Source organism: Bufo bufo, chromosome 4 (assembly GCF_905171765.1).
Source record: "Bufo bufo chromosome 4, aBufBuf1.1, whole genome shotgun sequence".
Lineage (NCBI taxonomy): Eukaryota > Metazoa > Chordata > Amphibia > Anura > Bufonidae > Bufo > Bufo bufo.
The window spans coordinates 547,507,863-547,526,123 of record NC_053392.1 but is presented as its reverse complement, the minus strand read 5'-3'; the positions used below and the strand labels follow the sequence as shown (position 1 = coordinate 547,526,123).

At 44.2% G+C, this 18,261-nt stretch overlaps 1 protein-coding gene across 1 annotated transcript in view; it reads right to left on the bottom strand.

The window, feature by feature from the left end:
• Nucleotides 1-8,491: 8,491 nt before the first annotated feature.
• The window catches only part of PPP3R1 (protein phosphatase 3 regulatory subunit B, alpha), a 69,965-nt gene continuing 60,195 nt past the window's right edge, over nt 8,492-18,261 (bottom strand). The window contains exons 3-5 of the mRNA XM_040430180.1: nt 14,930-14,989; nt 12,890-13,074; nt 8,492-10,105 (exon numbers count right to left, since the gene is read on the bottom strand). Coding sequence (XP_040286114.1) covers nt 10,058-10,105; nt 12,890-13,074; nt 14,930-14,989 — 293 coding nt within the window. The 3' untranslated portion in view covers nt 8,492-10,057. The remainder of the gene's footprint in view (nt 10,106-12,889; nt 13,075-14,929; nt 14,990-18,261) is intronic.

Sequence of the window (18,261 nt, the reverse complement as noted above, 5' to 3'; positions counted from 1 at the left end):
GTATGTAGCCTAAAAGAGGGAGAATGAACTTGCCAATGCCTTTCTTCAAATTACCAAGATGTGGGGTATTTCGGTTCTGGATTTATTCGCAGACCGGATGAACAGGAAAGTATAAATATTTTGTTCCCTGTCCCCCCTAGACGGTCCAGAGATAGTGGACGCCCTATCTCGCTCCTGGCCAAAGGGTCTACTATATGCAGTCCCCCCATTCAGGCCTTACTAAAAAGTAGGAAAATCATAACCTCCAAGATCTATCTCATAACGTGGAAAGCTTTCCTTTTGTTTTCTAATAACAGGATGCAGCAAAGTCCATTACTCAACATACCTCTCATTTTAGATTTTCTGCAGGCGGGTTTAAACAAGGGGCTTAAGCCATCCACCCTTAAAGTTCAGATCTCCGCTTTAGCAGTTTTTTGAAAGACAAATCTATCTGATCAATCTCTAATCAGGCGATTCATCAAGGGAGCAATCAGGGATTCCCCCAGATTACACTCTACCATCCCACCTTGGGACTGGAACTTAGTCCTTACGGCGTTGATGGACTCTCCGTTTGAGCCTATTGAAGATATTTCCCTCAAACTCCTGACCTTAAAGACTACCTTCCTTCTGGCCATAACAAAGGCAAGATGGGTGGGGGTAATACAGGCCTTCTCTTGCAGTCCTCATCTTAGTGCTGTTGGGGAGGCGCTGGGGAAAAGGGTTAAAGGGATTCTGTCACCAGTTTTCAACCCTGTCAGCTAAACATATGCTGATGTTCATGGCCTCATCACGATTCCTAATGTGTGCTTATAAATGTCATCTGTGGGCTTATTTAGCTAAAAAACAGCTTTTACTAACCTGTCAGTCAAACAAATAAGGTTCCCAAGGGGATGTGAAGCGATGCCAGGTGCCGTTCGTGCCCAGCGCCGCCTTTCCGGACTTCTGCGCCGCCTCCTAATCCTCTGTGCCACCTATCGCTCTCCCCCCTCCTCCTGCTGTAAGATCTCGCGCTTGCGCACAGGGCTCTGCCTGATGCGCCCGTGCGGACTTCTCCATTTGGCTTTTGCGCATGCGCCGGCACTTCACTCAACCCCTGTATGCGCGAGATCTTACAGCAGGAGGAGGGGGGAGGGAGAGCGAGAGGCGGCACAGAGGATTAGGAGGCGGCGCAGAAGTCCGGAAAGGCAGCGCTGGGCACGAACGGCGGCGGGTGCGGCCGGCACCTGGCATCGCTTCACATCCCCTTGGGCACCTTATTTGTTTGACTGACAGGTTAGTAATAGCTGTTTTTTAGCTAAATAAGCCGACAGATGACATTTATAAGCCCACATTACGAATCGTGAAGACGCCCTGAACATCAGCATATGTTTAGCTGACAGGGGTCAAACCTGGTGACAGAATCCCTTTAATTACTCTTACCAGTAATTGGATTTTCCAATAGCCTCCCCAACGGCACTGGGGGTTTTCCCACCCTTAATTATGCTTTTCCGTGGATTTATAATTTCATGTTCATTCTTGTATTCCAGTTGGATTAATATAATTTTTTTTCTTGTATCACTACCGTACCGTGTACTTTGTTATTTACTGATTAGGTAAGGGGAGGAGGCCCTTTTAAAGTTTGAGCTTCCATGTTGTTTCCTTTCCTGGGGCCGGGGAGCACCCTCCTCCTGTCAGTGCCGTTGGGGAGGCTATTGGAAAATCCAATTACCGGTAGGAGTAATTAACCCTTTTTGAAACTTATGTTCTTAAATTTGGCAGATTACTATTGCAGAGCTGCATTACCATATGAGGTTAGTGACATTCAGCGCTTAGAATAACATGACTACTGGGTATCTGACTGGTGGGAATCCTACTACTGGGACCCCAACAAATCACAAGAAGCAGTGACACATGCATGCTGCTCTATCCAACTGCCGAAGCTAGCCATTCTTTGTACTCCGCTTCTCTTTGGCAGTATAGTTGAATAAAGCAGGACCATGCATAAAACTGTAGCTGCATTCACTCTGGGGATACCCTATCTCGATCTTATCATCAGTGGGGGGTCCCAATGGTCTGACCCTCCCCCGATCAGATACTTATTCCCTACACTGTGGAAAGGGTATAAATTCTTATGGTGGGATAACCCAATTAAATTAGTCGTATATGAAAAACCGCAGCACTCACTTGTCTTCAATTATGCAGGATTTATTCACCAACAAAAATGCGACGTTTCGACCGTCATGGTCTTTCTCATGGTCGAAATGTCGCATTTTCTGTTGGTGAATAAATCCTGCATAATTGAAGACAAGTGAGTGCTGCGGTTTTTCATATACGACGCATCCAAGGGGGATCTTCAGACTGGCTCCCAACACGGCTGGCACCACCACAAGAAAGGTCTCATTTTTTCGTTGTGCTGCTATTAACATTTTTTCCAATTAAATTAGTGACGTGTAGCATGTAGAGTACTATAAAGTCTGCATTCAATAAATAATTCACAAACCTGTCAGTATGCCATGGTGGAAAAGCTGGCGCAGATTCCCATGTGGGCATCATGCTAGCGCTTGTACTGTTATAGTGCACTGGGCTGCGTCTGTTCTCTTGAATGGAGTGATCTTGCTTGTATTGCCACCTGTCCAGTAAGAACAAGATCACGTTGGTCCCAGTGATTGCCTTTAGTTTATGTTCTGATTGAACATTAGTAAAGTCACTGGATCTTATGTTGGGGTGGACTTTACCAACACACAAACCAAGCAACTGCTTGGGACCCCTAAGATCAGGGGGTGCCGGCTGGCCTCAGGCAGTTGGCTGGATAACAAAAAAAAAGCAACCAAAAGGGGCTGACATACCGTCTGTGCAACCCATTTAGTTGCCAGGGCTCCACTGCTGAGTGGGGCATACCAGGCCCATGGGGCCACAGAAATGTAAGATCCACCCCTACCCGTGTGTGTTAGAGGCTGTGGTGTAGCAGGAGGAGATGCAATGGACCCTCTGCCATAACACGAGTATGGTGGGGGCCCTGTTACAAATTGTGCATTGTGGCCCAGGATCGGCCTCCGATTACAGGCCATGTTATACAATCAAAGCTCAAGTACAGTTTCCTAATATACATGTATAAGAAAAAGGCTGCAATGATCTGCTGGTGAAGATGTCCTTGAGCGGAGTAGAGTTTTCCACATGAATCCTCTCGTGCCCACCCATTCCTGTTGTGTTCTGTCTGCGCTTACGTTCCACCTCTTCCCCCTTTGATTGGTGACAATTTCTTAGATTATCAGGGCAGGGAGGTTACTGTATGAACAGTTCAGCGCACACATTTCCATACCACCATGCAGCACCTACTCCATGATACCTACTTTTATTTTCTCTAGAAATTAAAGGAGTATTCCAGTTACATTAAGTTATCCCCTATCCAAAAGATAGAAGGTAACTATTAAGCAAGAACTACGCCTATCACAGCCAGGATCACTGAGCAGCAGTGATCCCATAAAAATATATGGGATCGCCGCGGCAGTAGCAAGAAATCCAGCCCTTGCCTTAGATCAGTGAGGGTCCTACTGCTGGGACCACCACCGATCACAAGAACAGCAATGAATGGAGCAGCCAGTTGAGCTTGTGTGCGGCTGTTCCATTAATTTCTATGGGAATCCTGGAGATAGCCACGTGCTGTGCTCCGTTATTCCCAGAACTCCGATAGAAATTAATGAAGCGGCAGCACACATGCCTGACCAGCCTCTTCATACATTTCAGGGGGTACGGAGCCCCTGTTGTTGTGATCGGTGGGGGTCCCAGCTGTAGGACCCTCACCGATCGAATAGTTTTCCCGTGGATAGGGGATAACAGTGTAACCACAATACCGCTTTAATTTCCAAAGAAAATGACAGTAGGTATCATGGAGTGGATCCTGCCCGTTACACAGCAGTATGGAAATATGTAGCCTTACTGCCGTGATCATATAAGAAATTAGGTCACTAGTAGAAGGATTGTTAGGACTGGAGTGGATTAGGCAGTGGCTGAGTGACAGACAACAGAGGGTTGTAGTCAATGGAGAACATTCAAAACAAGGTAATGTTACCAGTGGGGTTCCACAGGGATCTGTACTGGGACCGATTTTGTTTAATATCTTCATAAGTGATATTGCAAAAGGCCTCGCTGGTAAGGTTTGTCTTTTTGCTGATGACACAAAGATATGTAACAGGGTTGATGTTCCTGGAGGGAAACGCCAAATGGAAAAGGATTTAGGAAAACTAGAAGAATGGTCAGAACTCTGGAAACTGAAATTTAATGTGGATAAGTGCAAGATAATGCACCTGGGGCGTAAAAACCCAAGGGCAGAATATAGAATATTTGACACAGTCCTGACCTCAGTATCTGAGGAAAGGGATTTAGGCTACATTCACACGTCCGTGGTGTGTTGCGGGTCCGCAACACACCAGACCGTCACCCCCATAGAAATGACTATTCTTGTCCGCAAGCTGCGGACAAGAATAGGACATGCTCTATCTTTTTGCGGAGCTGCGTACCCAAAATCGGGGGCGCGCTCCGCAATTGCGGCTGCAGACAGCACACTGTGTGCTGTCCGCATCCATTCCGTCCCCATAGAGAATGAATGGGTCCGCACACTTTCCGCAAAAAATTGCGGAAAGGATGCGGACCCATTTTGCGGACGTGTGAATGGAGCCTTAGGAGTAATTATTTCAGAAGACTTAAAGGTGGGAAGACAATGTAATAGAGCAGCACGAAATGCCAGCAGAATGCTTGGATGTATAGGGAGAGGTATAAGCAGTAGAAAGAGTGAAGTGCTTATGCCGCTGTACAGAACACTGGTGAGACCTCACTTGGAGTATTGTGCGCAGTACTGGAGGCCATATCTCCAGAAGGATATAGATACTCTAGAGAGAGTTCAGAGAAGAGCTACTAAACTAGTACATGGATTGCAGGATAAAACTTACCAGGAAAGGTTAAAAGGACCTTAATATGTATAGCTTAGAAGAAAGACGAGACAGAGGGGATATGATAGAAACTTTTAAATACATAAAGGGAATCAACTCGGTAAAGGAAGAGAGCATATTTAAAAGAAGAAAAACTACCACAAGAGGACACAGTTTTAAATTAGAGGGGCAAAGGTTTAAAAGTAATATAAGGAAGTATTACTTTACTGAGAGAGTAGTGGATGCATGGAATAGCCTTCCTGCAGAAGTGGTAGCTGCAAATACAGTGAAGGAGTTTAAGCATGCATGGGATAGGCATAAGGCCATCCTTCATATAAGATAGGGCCGGGGGCTATCCATAGTATTCAGTATATTGGGCAGACTAGATGGGCCAAATGGTTCTTATCTGCCGACACATTCTATGTTCTATGCTACACTGTGGACACTTACCTGTACATTACACAACTACTTTCTCGTTGATTATGGCACAAAAAAAACATGAAGTAGTGGTTTCTGGAAAGTCTGCTACTTAAAGAGGTTGTCACATTACAAATACATCCCCTACTTACAGATAAGTGTCTGATCAGCGGGCCCTGTGTTCCAATAGAACCTCTTTAATGTCAGCCAAATTAACAACACTTCTGATAGAATCGTTCACAGATTGTAAAGCGAGTCGGTCACCGTGATTTTAGATTATCATCTGCAGTAATACATGAGTAGTGTTGCACATAGGGCAAATCGAGATCAATTTGGTTCAGTCTTTTCCTGCACTGCCAGTCTAATAAATAGACTTATGTATATAAGATCTCCATCGCTATATATAGCAGTGTGGGGGTTACTACATATACATAGGCTGGCAGTGCAGGGGTTTATACACTGAGCAAAAATATAAATGCAACACTTTCGGTTTTGCTCCCATTTTGCATGAGCTGAACTCAAAGATCTGAAACATTTTCTACATACACAAAAGACCCATTACTGTCAAATATTGTTCACAAATCTGTCTAAATCTGTGTTAGTGAGCACTTCTCCTTTGCTGAGATAATCCATCCCACCTCACAGGTGTGGCATATCAAGGTGCTGATTAGACAGCATGAATACTGCACAGGTCTGCCTTAGACTGCCCACAATAAAAGGCCACTCTGAAATGTGCAGTTTGATCACACAGCACAATGCCACAGATGTCGCAACGTTTGAGGGAGCGTACAATTGGCATGCTTACTGCAGGAATGTCTACCAGAGCTGTTGCCCGTGCAATAAATGTTCATTTCTCTACCATAAGGCGTTTCAGAGAATTTGCCAGTACATCCAACCGGCCTCACAACCGCAGACCACGTGTAACCACACCAGCCCAGGACCTCCACATCCAGCATGTTCACCTCCATGATCATCTGAGACCAGCCACCCGGACAGCTGCAGCAACAATCGGTTTGCATAACCAAAGAATTTCTGCACAAACTGTCAGAAACCGTCTCAGGGAAGCTCGTCATCCTCATCGGGGTCTGGACCTGACTGCAGTTCGTCGTCCTAACCGACTTGAGTGGGCAAATGCTCACATTTGATGGCGTCTGGCACGTTGGAGAGACATTCTGTTCACGGATGAGTCCCAGTTTTCACTGTTCAGGGCAGATGGCAGACAGCGTGTGTGGGTGAGCAGTTTGCTGATGTCAACGTTGTGGATCGAGTGGCCCATGGTGGCGGTGGGGTTATGGTATGGGCAGGCGTATGTTATGGACAATGAACACAGGTACATTTTATTGATGGCATTTTGAATGCACAGAGATACCGTGACGAGATCCTGAGGCCCATTGTTGTGCCATTCATCCAAGACCATTACCTCATATTGCAGCATGATAATGCACGGCCCCATATTGCAAGGATCTGTAACAATTCCTGGAAGCTGAAAACATCCCAGTTCTTGCATGGCCAGCATACTCACCGGACATGTCACCCATTGAGCTTGTTTGGGATGCTCTGGATCAGCGTATACGACAGCGTCCTCGTGCAATCTGCAAAAACTGTGTATCAGACACGGATACAATATATGGTTGTGTGCATGACGCCTTAAAAGGGATTCTGTCATGCGCAGTTGGATCGACTAAACCTGTGGCAGTAGTCCGCATGGGTGCAGACTACTGTGTACAGTGCGATGGATTACGGCGCTTGAAAGGAATGACGTCAGGGAAAGTGCAGTGAATAAATTAACTGGTAATCTGTGCTGGGCTCCAGAACGATGGGCGCGGCTGGACTCCAACGGATCGTGGGACAACCCCTTGGGCTCCTTAGCAAGGTAATTTACATATCTATAAAATCGCTTTTTGGAAGAATAAAAGACACAGAGCAGTAAGAGTGGGATCATTTAATACAAAACAAGGGGACTGATGGGCACATATAAATATCTCTAAGGGTAAATCCTGGTGACAGAATCCCTTTAAAAGGAAAATGCCCCATACCACCACAAGTGGTGGGTACCTGAGGCTGGATAATTTGGGGGTGCATAATATGATTATCATGCAGCATAAGAGTATCATGGAAATGTACAGACTTTTAGCAACAAAGTGAATCCGCTTTCGATAAATCTCATCCACACACTGCGTGAAAAACCCACAGCCAAATTTCACATTGCATTTTATTTCCCGTTTGGACATACCCTAAAGATCATGTCACCCCCTTCTACCCATGCTTGGTAGCACACAAATTCTCTAACATTGGGGTCTCTGTGGAGGAACAGACAAGACTGCCTAATTCTCCATAAGGGCTCATGCACAGGTACGTGTGCCGGCCGAGCCCGTATTGCGGCCCGCAATACACGGTCACCGGCCATTTGCACACCGTATCACGGATGCGGACCCATTCACTTGAATGGGTCCGCAATCTGGAAGGTGAGGTGCGGAACGGAGGCATGGAACTCTACGGACACACTAGGAAGTGCTTCCATGGGGGTTTCTCTCCGTGCCTCCGCACCAAAAAAAAAAAAAAATAGAACATGTTCTATTTTTTGGCGGTGCGGACGGATCACGGACCCATTTAAGATGAATGGGTCTGGATCAGTCTGCGGAATCCGCACAGGTGTTGCCCGTGCATTGGGGACTGCAAATTGTGGTCCCAAATGCACAGAATGGCCGACCAACGGCCGTGTGCATGAGCCCTAACAATGGAAGACATTTGAGGCACAGTAAAGAGACCGGACACTGATTAACAAGTTCTGTTTCTTTATTCATACAGTATGAAGTCTAATTTCCTACAATTTATATAGCATGCAGAGGGAAAAAATGAAACATTCAACAATAACCATTTCCCCACGCAAACTTGAAAAAAAAAAAAAATCTCCAATAAGGAAATGATTGCTATTTTAACTTCAGCCCAGATATGCACAAGCGTTAGAAATAGAAAGCATACGCTAAAATGTTTAACACAATGTATGTACAAGAAAAAATTAAAAAAAGACTATATCCCCCATGAAGCAGAGCACATGGCAGCTGACACTGGAACAGAAGACCACTGGCTGGGATAATGAACCACAGACTGATCCAGAGGAACAAAAACTTACATGGTGTGTGGAGATTTTTTTTTTTTTTCCTTTTTTTTTTATAATTTTTTTTTTTCCCCCCCGATTGTTAAACATCAACATGTACCAAAGTTTGGCAACATTTCTTTTATATTTATATATATATTTATATATAATGCAAATTATGTAAACAAGAGGAACATTTCAAATCGATCTACATGCAAAACTCCATGTCATGCAAGGACACCAAGCACCTTGATTTCTCTCGCACAGACAGAGCCCATGATGTGCAGCACTCAGTTGAAGGAACAGCTATGGCAGGCAGACACTTTTTCCCCATTTTTTTTATTTTTTTTTATTTTTTTTTAGAATTCACTAGCCCTGATTAAAAAAAGAAAAAAACGATATGCTTTAAAAAAAAGAAAAAAAAAAATCTGTTTGAGTGTATGTAATATATGCAGCCAATCGTGCCACAGCAGAAAAGGAGGCAGGTTTTAAAAAAAAAAAAGGGGGGCTCGCTACTTTTATATCACACGATGTAGTAAATAAGGACAGACCAAACGATATATAGTTTAAATTCACATGATAGATTACACAGAAAGAATGACCACCCCTAAATAAAAATATCCTCGCCTATAACCAATATACATATATTATTTTAAATATTACCAGTCATGCTGCCTGCAGTAGTTTGCTCTATTCAATCGGTGGGAGAGAAGATTTCGATTCCAAGTTCTCCACCCTGACTACTGTCGCTTTGTGTGTGTAATAGGGAATAGATCCAATAGATCCTGGTCGGGTGTACCCGTTGCACTGACGGAACAGTATAGTAGTGGCTTTTGCGTCGGCGACTACGTAAAGCAGGTTTCTGTGCAATTGCTAGATGCATTATAAAGGGTTCTTCACTTGGCAGTAACATTCAGCTATGTTTCAAGAAGCAAGAGACACAGTCCCTGGTAATATATTAGAACATGTATAAATTAAACATACAAATTTCCTGTCTTTTAAAAAAAAAAAAAAACTAAAAAAAAAAAAACCACAATGTGTAAAGTAGATTAACAGGAAGCAACCAACCGGTTAATGTACAAAAATCTAAAGAAAAAAAACAACAACTTATATCACAAGAAACAATACACACTGACCAGACACCCAGCAGAAAGTTTACATTCTTCTACTATATATATATATATATATATATATATATATAAAACTGTGTGAAATAAAAGTAAGGATTTCAATTTTGGGTATAGAACGGCTTTATGTTCTGCTTGGCACTTTTTTTTTTTTTTTTTTAGTCTAGGTTTAGTTTGTTTTCTTTACTCAAGTAAATTCAATTACAGCCCACCTAATCACTACATAGAAAGCTATATACTCCTTGTTATAAAAGATGAAGAGAAATAAATAAAAAAAAAAAAGCCAACTCCCTTCTTTTTCTCCATCTCTTCTTCCCCACTGTGCTGTCCTTCAGACTATAAAGTGCTACACTGAGTTATTGAGAGAATTAAAAAGTTCAATAACACTTAGGTTGGCTTCATGAGGCTCATGTTGGAAAATGTGGCTTCACAGAGAAAAATACTTCCATTTAAAATACAGCGTTGCTGGACGTCTTGAGCAGATCTTCAGAGATGGAGAAGAAAGCAGAAGTGTTGGGTGTTGCTCTGAGGAGTCACACGTCAACCACCATCTTTTTGTGGATATCTAAACCTCCCACCACCTGTAAGAAGAAAGAAAACAATAAAACTTGTAGACGTTGTACAGATCACTGGTTTAAAAAAAAAAAAAAAAAAAACATTTCCATGAAGCTGTGTCACAAAGAATCTACTTCTCTAGTTTTGAACACCAAAAATTGGGAGAAGCTTTTTTATGTAAATAAGTAGCCTCATTTACATATATAGAAAATCGTTTTTAATGACACAATAAAAGCACACAGAGCTATGGGGAATGGATATTGCGGATGTGCTAGCGGTGATCTAGCAGCCCATGTCCTTAGCTCTATACCCAAAATCCACGTGACAGGTTCCCTTTAAAGAGGTTGTCCAGGCTTTTAATACTGATGACCCATCCTCAGGATAGGTCATCAATATCAGATCGGCAGGGGTCTGACACCCGGCCGATCAGCTGTATGAGGAGACAGTGCGCTGTGCCGTCTCCGGCATCTCTTCCTGTTCACCGCTGCTGTCTATGGCAAAGTCTCCTCATACAGCTGATCGACGGGGCTGCCGGACCCCCACCGATCGGATATTGATGATCTATCCTGAGGATAGGTCATCAATAGTAAAAGCCCAGACAACCCACCTAAATATAGTATTACTTTATTATAAATACATTACCCAATACCTTTCATCAGTTATAATGGTTCGTTTTGTCTAAGGAGCAATTATCAGGGGAAATAAAATGGTCGCCGTTCTATTAGTACACACAAAACCTGTCCTAATCGCATAGCAGGAAAAGTTACTTCACAACACTGAGGTAAAGATCTGCCTCATCCTCCTCTCCTACTTGTCAGGGATTATGATCCTGAATACAGCCGATCAGATCTTCAGCTGAATCTCTGTGGGATTGGAGTTCATGAGGAAACATGGAGTACAGTGAGAACGGACAGGACAGACTGTGGTAATGGAGAGTGCATACAAGCGCTGCTGCTCATTAGCCCCATCCTCACCCTCCTCTCTGTACTTCATGTCTCCTCATGAACTCCATTGCTACAGAGATTCAACTGAAGATCATATTAAACTGTATTAAAGATCATAATCCCTGACAAGTAGGAGAGGAGGACGAGGCAGCTCTTTAGCTCAGTGTTCTAAAGTAAATTGTCCTCCTGAGTGTTTAGGACGGCAGACATTTTATTTTTCCTAATGATTGCTCCCCAGACAAAACAAGTCATTAAAAGTAATTTGGGAATATATTTATAATAAAGTATTTTCATTTTCTTAATTTCCGGAGAACCCCTTTAGAAGGTGCAAGTGTCGATGTGATCAAAAATAGGGCTTTTTCTACTATGGCCTCATGAAACACACCAAGGTAATGCCTGGGCATCACCACTTCTGGTAGAAGTCCTTGCTAATATTAACAATATCTCTCAATCACTTCTGTAAAAGCTGCACACAACTAGGGGGCATCTCACAGTTTTAGAGGGTCTAATCTAAATATAGGCATCTCTTAGGGTCCCTTTAGACTGCTCAATTGAGCAGACGATTGTAAGGAAGGAAGTGTTCCTTCCCGACAAGCACCTACTCGTCAGTGGAGGAGACCTCTACATTTACATGCAGCGATCTCCACCACAGTATGGAAGCGAATGCCATCACTCGTCCTCATGCATAATCCTTGTTTTCCAGCAGCAGATGATTGGTCTAAACCAAGGATACCCAACCTGCGACCCTCCAGCTGTTGCAAAACTACAACTCCTAGCATTACTGGACAGCCTACTGCTATCAGCCTGCAGCAGGGCATGGTGCGAGTTGTAGTTTTACAACAGCTGGAGGGACGCAGGTTGAGCATCCCTGGTTTAAACAATGATTTAGGTGACTGCATCAATGGTCCCATTACCGCAAAAACATATACCGGCTGTGTAATTTTGGGATTTACCGGAACAAAACGTCCAGTGCTCTACAGAACTGTACTATCCTTGTCCATAATACGGAAAAGAATAGGACATGTTCTATATTTTTGATGATGATGCAGAATGGACATACAGATACGGACGGCACACGGTGTCCACATCTTTTGCAGCCCCACTGAAGTGAATAGGTCTGCATTTGACCAGCAAAAAATACAGATCGGATGAGGACAAAAACAACGGTCGTGTACATGAGTCCTAAAAGTGCTTTTCCCTGGACAGATTCCCTTTAAATCAGAAACTAGCCCCACGGATAGTCACCAGGTAGTTGTCACACATGGACTCAGACCACTGCGTCTCAATAGATGCCCCTGTGTAAAATCACGGGACCGTGAATTGACTTGACGAATATACACTCTGTGATTATCATCATATGAAACCCTACAAAATGGAATAAGTCTTATGCACCGAGGTACAATAATGCTGGGGACACTACAGTAATGTACAGCGTGGTGCCTGGTAATAAGGGCACAATGTTCAGAGCCATGACCTGAATTATTAAAATATAAGTTTCACAGTAATACACAAATCCCACTGCTCAGAACTTCACTAATGTCCTTGCCTGATCCGGTTTCCTAAGAGAGGCGAATCGTCTGACAAAAGCAAAGGCTGAACGTTTCCTAAAGCTCTACTTCTGGTAGGAATAATGAGGACAGTCAAGGTCCTGTTTTTTTTGCATAGTACGGAGATGAAAGTAAAGCAAACCTTTAGTTTAGTCATCATTTTTACAACCCAATCACTTAAGTCCGGTCCTTGAAATCGGAGACACTGTGAACTCCACAAGAGAGCATTTCTAGCGTCGTTCCCACTCGATCATCACTTAAGTGGCCGGGAAGCTTAGATCTACTCTACCACAGTGAGGACCAAGAAAAGACAACTTACAGCACAGAACTCTTCGAAGGATATTCTTCCGTCCCCGTCTTTATCTGCATTGATAATCGTTTTGTCTACTATCTGCTGTAGCTGGGTGTCTTTCAGGTTGTTTCCGACCATCATCTTCAATACTTGGAAAAGCTCGCCATTGGAGATGTAGCCGTCCTTGTCCATGTCATATATACGGAAAGCAACTGAAATAGAAGGACACTGAATGACTTTACTGAGGAGAGGAGATGACGTACACTAAATGGCAATTTTTTTTGTATGGAAATGTAATAAAAATTAAGGGAAATATTACACGAGACCTATGGTCAACTGCACACTGGCCATGAGAGCTATACAACTATACGTGCCACAAAAGCCACCCTTCGGTATTATGGCTGTTGAAAGTAGGAGGGGGATTCATTAATGTTTACACACTCGTACGGTCACGTCTATGGACAGCACCATCTCTCACCCCAAGCCACCGGACCCTATGGACAACTAAACCAGACTAGGACCACCAGGTGTGCTTTATATTTCATCCATTTTACATAAATCTACATAACCCCAAGGTTAAAAGATAAAAGACCAAGCAAGAAGTGGATGCTACGTTACCCAACCCAGGGCGTTACAGTAAACGTAGCGGACTTTCATACAATGCTGACACATAAATGTAGTCTATATCAGGGGATCAGCAACCTCTGCCACTACAGTTGTAGTAAAACTACAATTCCCATCATACTCCCATTTACCTCTACTGGACTTCCAAGAACAGCCAAGCAAGTGTGCATGCTGGGAGTAGCAGTTCTGGAGGTTGCTGACCCCTGTTATGCACTACATAAACGGGTTGTAAAACACATTTCTCAGGTTGGCAGAGAGTGTAAAATATCACTGCCTCGCCTTAGAAATGGGCTGCATATCGCAAAGTCTGATCAGTAGAAAGCATGGCAGATAGAAGACCACATAGCACATCGCATTTGTAGCACTGCTGACGATTTTCATCTAGCAATCACCGATCGGAAAGTGATTGCATATCTCGGGGATATTGTCTTCTTCAGACAATTCATCTAATGGGATGTCCAAGATGATGGAAAATCTTAGACAACCCATCCCATCGCTTAAAATAAACAACCATAATAAACTCCAGCGCTGTGCTCTGCTCCGATGCTTCTGGCTGGCGTGCCTGGATACAGCATGTAGCTTCTGCAGCCAATCTCTGTCCTCCGCTGTAGACCGCGGAGAACACTGATCGGCTGCAGCGGTCACATGATGCTCGTCACCGCTGCTGTTTGTAAAATTGCAATGGCAGCCGTACGGGACAAACGCTGCAGAGAATGGCCCTGGAGAAACGGGGGAGTTGATCATGGTTTTTTATTTTAAGCAATTTTTTTTTTATTGATCGTGCTCTGTGCCTGGTATTGCAGCTAAGGCTACTTTCACACTCGCGTTTGGTGCGGATCCATCATGGATCTGCACAGACGGATCCGTTCAGATAATACAACCGCCTGCATCCGTTCAGAACAGATCCGTTTGTATTATCTTTAACATAGCCAAGACGGATCAGTCTTGAACACCATTGAAAGTCAATAGAGGACGGATCCGTTTTCTATTGTGCCAAATGGGGTCATAGAAAACGGATCCGTCCCCATTGACTTACATTGTGTGTCAGAATGGATCCGTTTGGCTCAGTTTCGTCAGACGGACACCAAAACGCTGCAAGCAGCGTTTTGGTTTCCGCCTCCAAAGCGGAATGGAGACTGAACTGGGGCAAACTGATGCATTGTGAGCGGATCATTTTCCATTCAGAATGCATTAGGGCAAAACTGATCCGTTTTGGACCGCTTGTGAGAGCCCTGAACGGATCTCACAAACGGAAACCAAAACGCCAGTGCGAAAGTAGCGTAACGTGACAGTTTCTGGGGAAAAAAAGCTGATATTTTTTTCTAATACCAGGATAACCCATTTATAGGGATTGCACAATAGAATGGGATGGGGTGGTAAATTAGATAGTTTGTTACGCTGTCAGGTAGGTACATTTGTATGTTATACGTAATAAACACTTACACCTCAGTTTCTGTTCCTTGTCACCCTTAACACTGAACTGCGACACTCCTTCGATGAACTCTGCACAAGGAATAGAAGAGAATAATTAGAAAGATCTGGAAATACAGAGGAGTTGATAATTATCTGATGTAACAATTAATAATCTGGCACACCTCCATCATCCTCACATAAAATACTATTCCGATAACCAGTGGCGTACATAGAGAAGGGCCCCACAGCAAGGATCAAACCAGGCCCCCCCACACAGGACAGAAGGGTTTCTACCTAAATCCTTTTCAGTGACTCTTGGGCCATTTTTACACTGCCTTATTTGCTAAAAGTTGTTCCTTTAGAGCAGGGATACCCAACCTGCGGCCCTCCCAGATGTTGCAAAACTACAGCTCCCAGCATGCCTGACAGCCTACAGCTATCAGTCTACAGCAAGGCATTGTGGGAGTTGTTTTACAACAGCTGGAGGGCCGCAGGTTGAGCATGCCTGCTTTAGAGGGTAGAGTCCTGACCAAGTTTTCACCTACGGTAGAAGGAGATAATACAAACTAAGACTGGTCTGCTGCTATGGTAGTTACACCCCTGCCGATAACAGTGCTTGAAAACGAATTCCCCAAAAACGGATGAATAAATAAATATGAACACTCCAGGCAATAGCGACACGCTAGTGCAGGATCTAAGGAGGTCACACAGCATCACAGTACTAATTCCATGGAGCTGTACATCTAAGAGGGGGTATACACCCATAAAACACCACAAGTACAATGTGCATGAACTTAGACTGGAACAGATGGGGAGAGGACCCTGTCTGCAAGAGCTAACAATCAACAAGGGAAGGGTAGACTTGCCTGAAGAGGTGGGTTTTTAGGTTGCTTTTAAAAGCTATGGAGGTTGAGGGAGAGCCTGAGGTACTGGGCTAGCGAGTTCCTGAGTATGGGGGATGCAGGTGAGAAATCCTGTAGACCATTGTGTGGAGAACAAGACAAGAGGAAAGCAAAGAAGGAGGACCTGGGAGGATCAGAGCTTACTTGTGGGGATGTATCTGGAAAGGGGACAGACTGTGGACGGCTTTGTGTGTAATTGTTAGTATCTTGAACTGAATTTGATGGGCAGCACGGTGGCTCAGTGGTTAGCACTGGTACCTTGCAGCACTGGTGTCCTAGGTTCGAATCCAACCAAGGACAACATCTGCATGGAGTTTGTATGTTCTCCCTGTGTTTGCGTGGCTCCGGTTTCCTCCAAAGACATACTGATAGTGACCTTAGATTGTGAGCCCCATTGGGGACAGTTGGATAATAATGTCTGTAAAGCGCTGTGGAATATGGTAGCGCTGTATATGTGCATAAAATAAATAAATGAGCAATGGGGAGCCAGTGAAGTTATTGGCAGAGAGGAGAAATGAGGGGAGAGGAGGATTAAGCTGGCAGCAGATATGAGGATAGATTGGAGGGGTGTGAGGGTGCTAGAAGCGAGGATCAAAGAAGGATGTCGCAGTAGTCCAGGCAGGAGGTGACAAGGGCACATACTAGTATTTTAGCCGACTCAGGGGTTAGGAAGGAGCGAATATGAGATATTCTTGAGTTGAAAGCAGCAGGTGGTGGTAAGGGTTTGGATGTGTGGTTTGAAGGACAGTGCAGAATCAAAGGTTATCCCCCGACAGCGGACCTGCGAGACTGGAGAAAGCAGTGGGCTGTTCACTGTACTGGATAGATCAGGTGGGGGGCTGAGTGACTTAGGGGGAAAGATGATTCACGGTGGAAAAAAACAGAATTAATTTTAAGAAGCGGGAGGTGAGGAATGAGGACATAGCTGATAGACACGCCGGGATTCTGGATGGAAGCAATATGATATTTGGGTCAGAAACGTAGATTTGTCATCAGCATAGAGGTGGTATTGGAAGCCACAGGACTCTATGAGCTGTCACAGGCCAAATGTATAAATGGAAAAAAGTAGGTGACCCAGGACAGAGCCTTGAGGGACACCAAGAGAGAGGGGGGCCTGACGAGGAGGAGGTGTAGGATTTGGGAAATGCTGTCAGTGAGGAATGACGAGATCCAGAGAGGACCAGGTCTTTGATGCAAAGTGAAGTGATTGACTGTGCAGAGGAGAGGTCAAGAAAAAGGAGAACACAGGTAATGGCCTTAGCTTTGGCAGCAAGTGGATATGTCAGAGTTATTAGCGACTTTGGTTAGGGGGCGTTTCAATTTGGGAAGACAGTTTGAGATGGATAAGTTTTCCTAGAGATTTGATGATGAACGGGAGAAGCTGATGGGGGCGCTAGCTGATAAAGAAGATGGTTCAGGGAAGCTTCTTCTCTCGAGTATGGGTGCTGGTTATAAAAAAAATAAAAAAAGAAGACAGGGAGACACTAGTAGTAAGTGATGGGTTAGGCAGAGATCACTATAGTTGTTTAATTAAAGATAAGGTAGGATGAGACTGGGTCAAGGGGCACAGGTGGTGGGGTGTGATTTGGAGATTATGATGGAAAGTTATCCTCATGATGGTGGTAAGGCTACTTTCACACTTGCACTGTGCTGTCCGGTATTGAGAGCCGGTCATTTGGGGACAAAAACTGAACAACCAAAAGCAGTGCACCAGAAAGCTATCACATTGCAGTTTGTCGAGTCCCTATGTCAGACAAAATCGCTGCAAGCAGCGTTTTGGTGTGCGCATGGGAAACTGAAGGAAGCCGATATTTTCGATATACTACAACAAGATCTGTTCTTAACAGATGCAACCGGTTGTATAATAAGAACCAAGCGTTTTGCTGTGGTTAAAATCCCCTCCGACCTCAAAACCATACAGCAAAAACTCTTATGTGAAAGTAGCCTGAATTAGGGTAATGTGAGGAGCACCGAGTAGTTGGTGGTAGCAGGGCCTAGTGAACGGTCAATGACAGCTATTCGGAGGTTGGAGGGAAAGTAGATCTGGACAGAGTGGGCTTTGAAGGAAGGAAGGTTGACAAAGAGTGGAGATCGGCTGAAAGAGCTGTTACCTGATAGGTGGAGCCAACACCAGCACCCATGTCTGTCTGGAGGGGGTATATGGGTAAATTGGAGTTTTCCATAGGACAGTGCTGCAGGGAGGCTGCATCAGTGGTGGTCAGAAATGTTTTTGTGAGACCAAGGAAGGTAAGTTTCTGGGAAATGAAAAAGTCATTGATGTAGGAAACAACCTGCAAAACGGAACGCAATTTCCGTAATTCTCTATATTAAAGAGTCTCGGGGGAGCGGCGGTTATGTGAATGGGTATTAGGTTAGAGCAGTCAGTGATAGGGGGGTTGGCGATAAAAAGTAGAAAGTATAAAGGGGACTAGTTGAGGGGGGCTAAAGATTTAGACATAT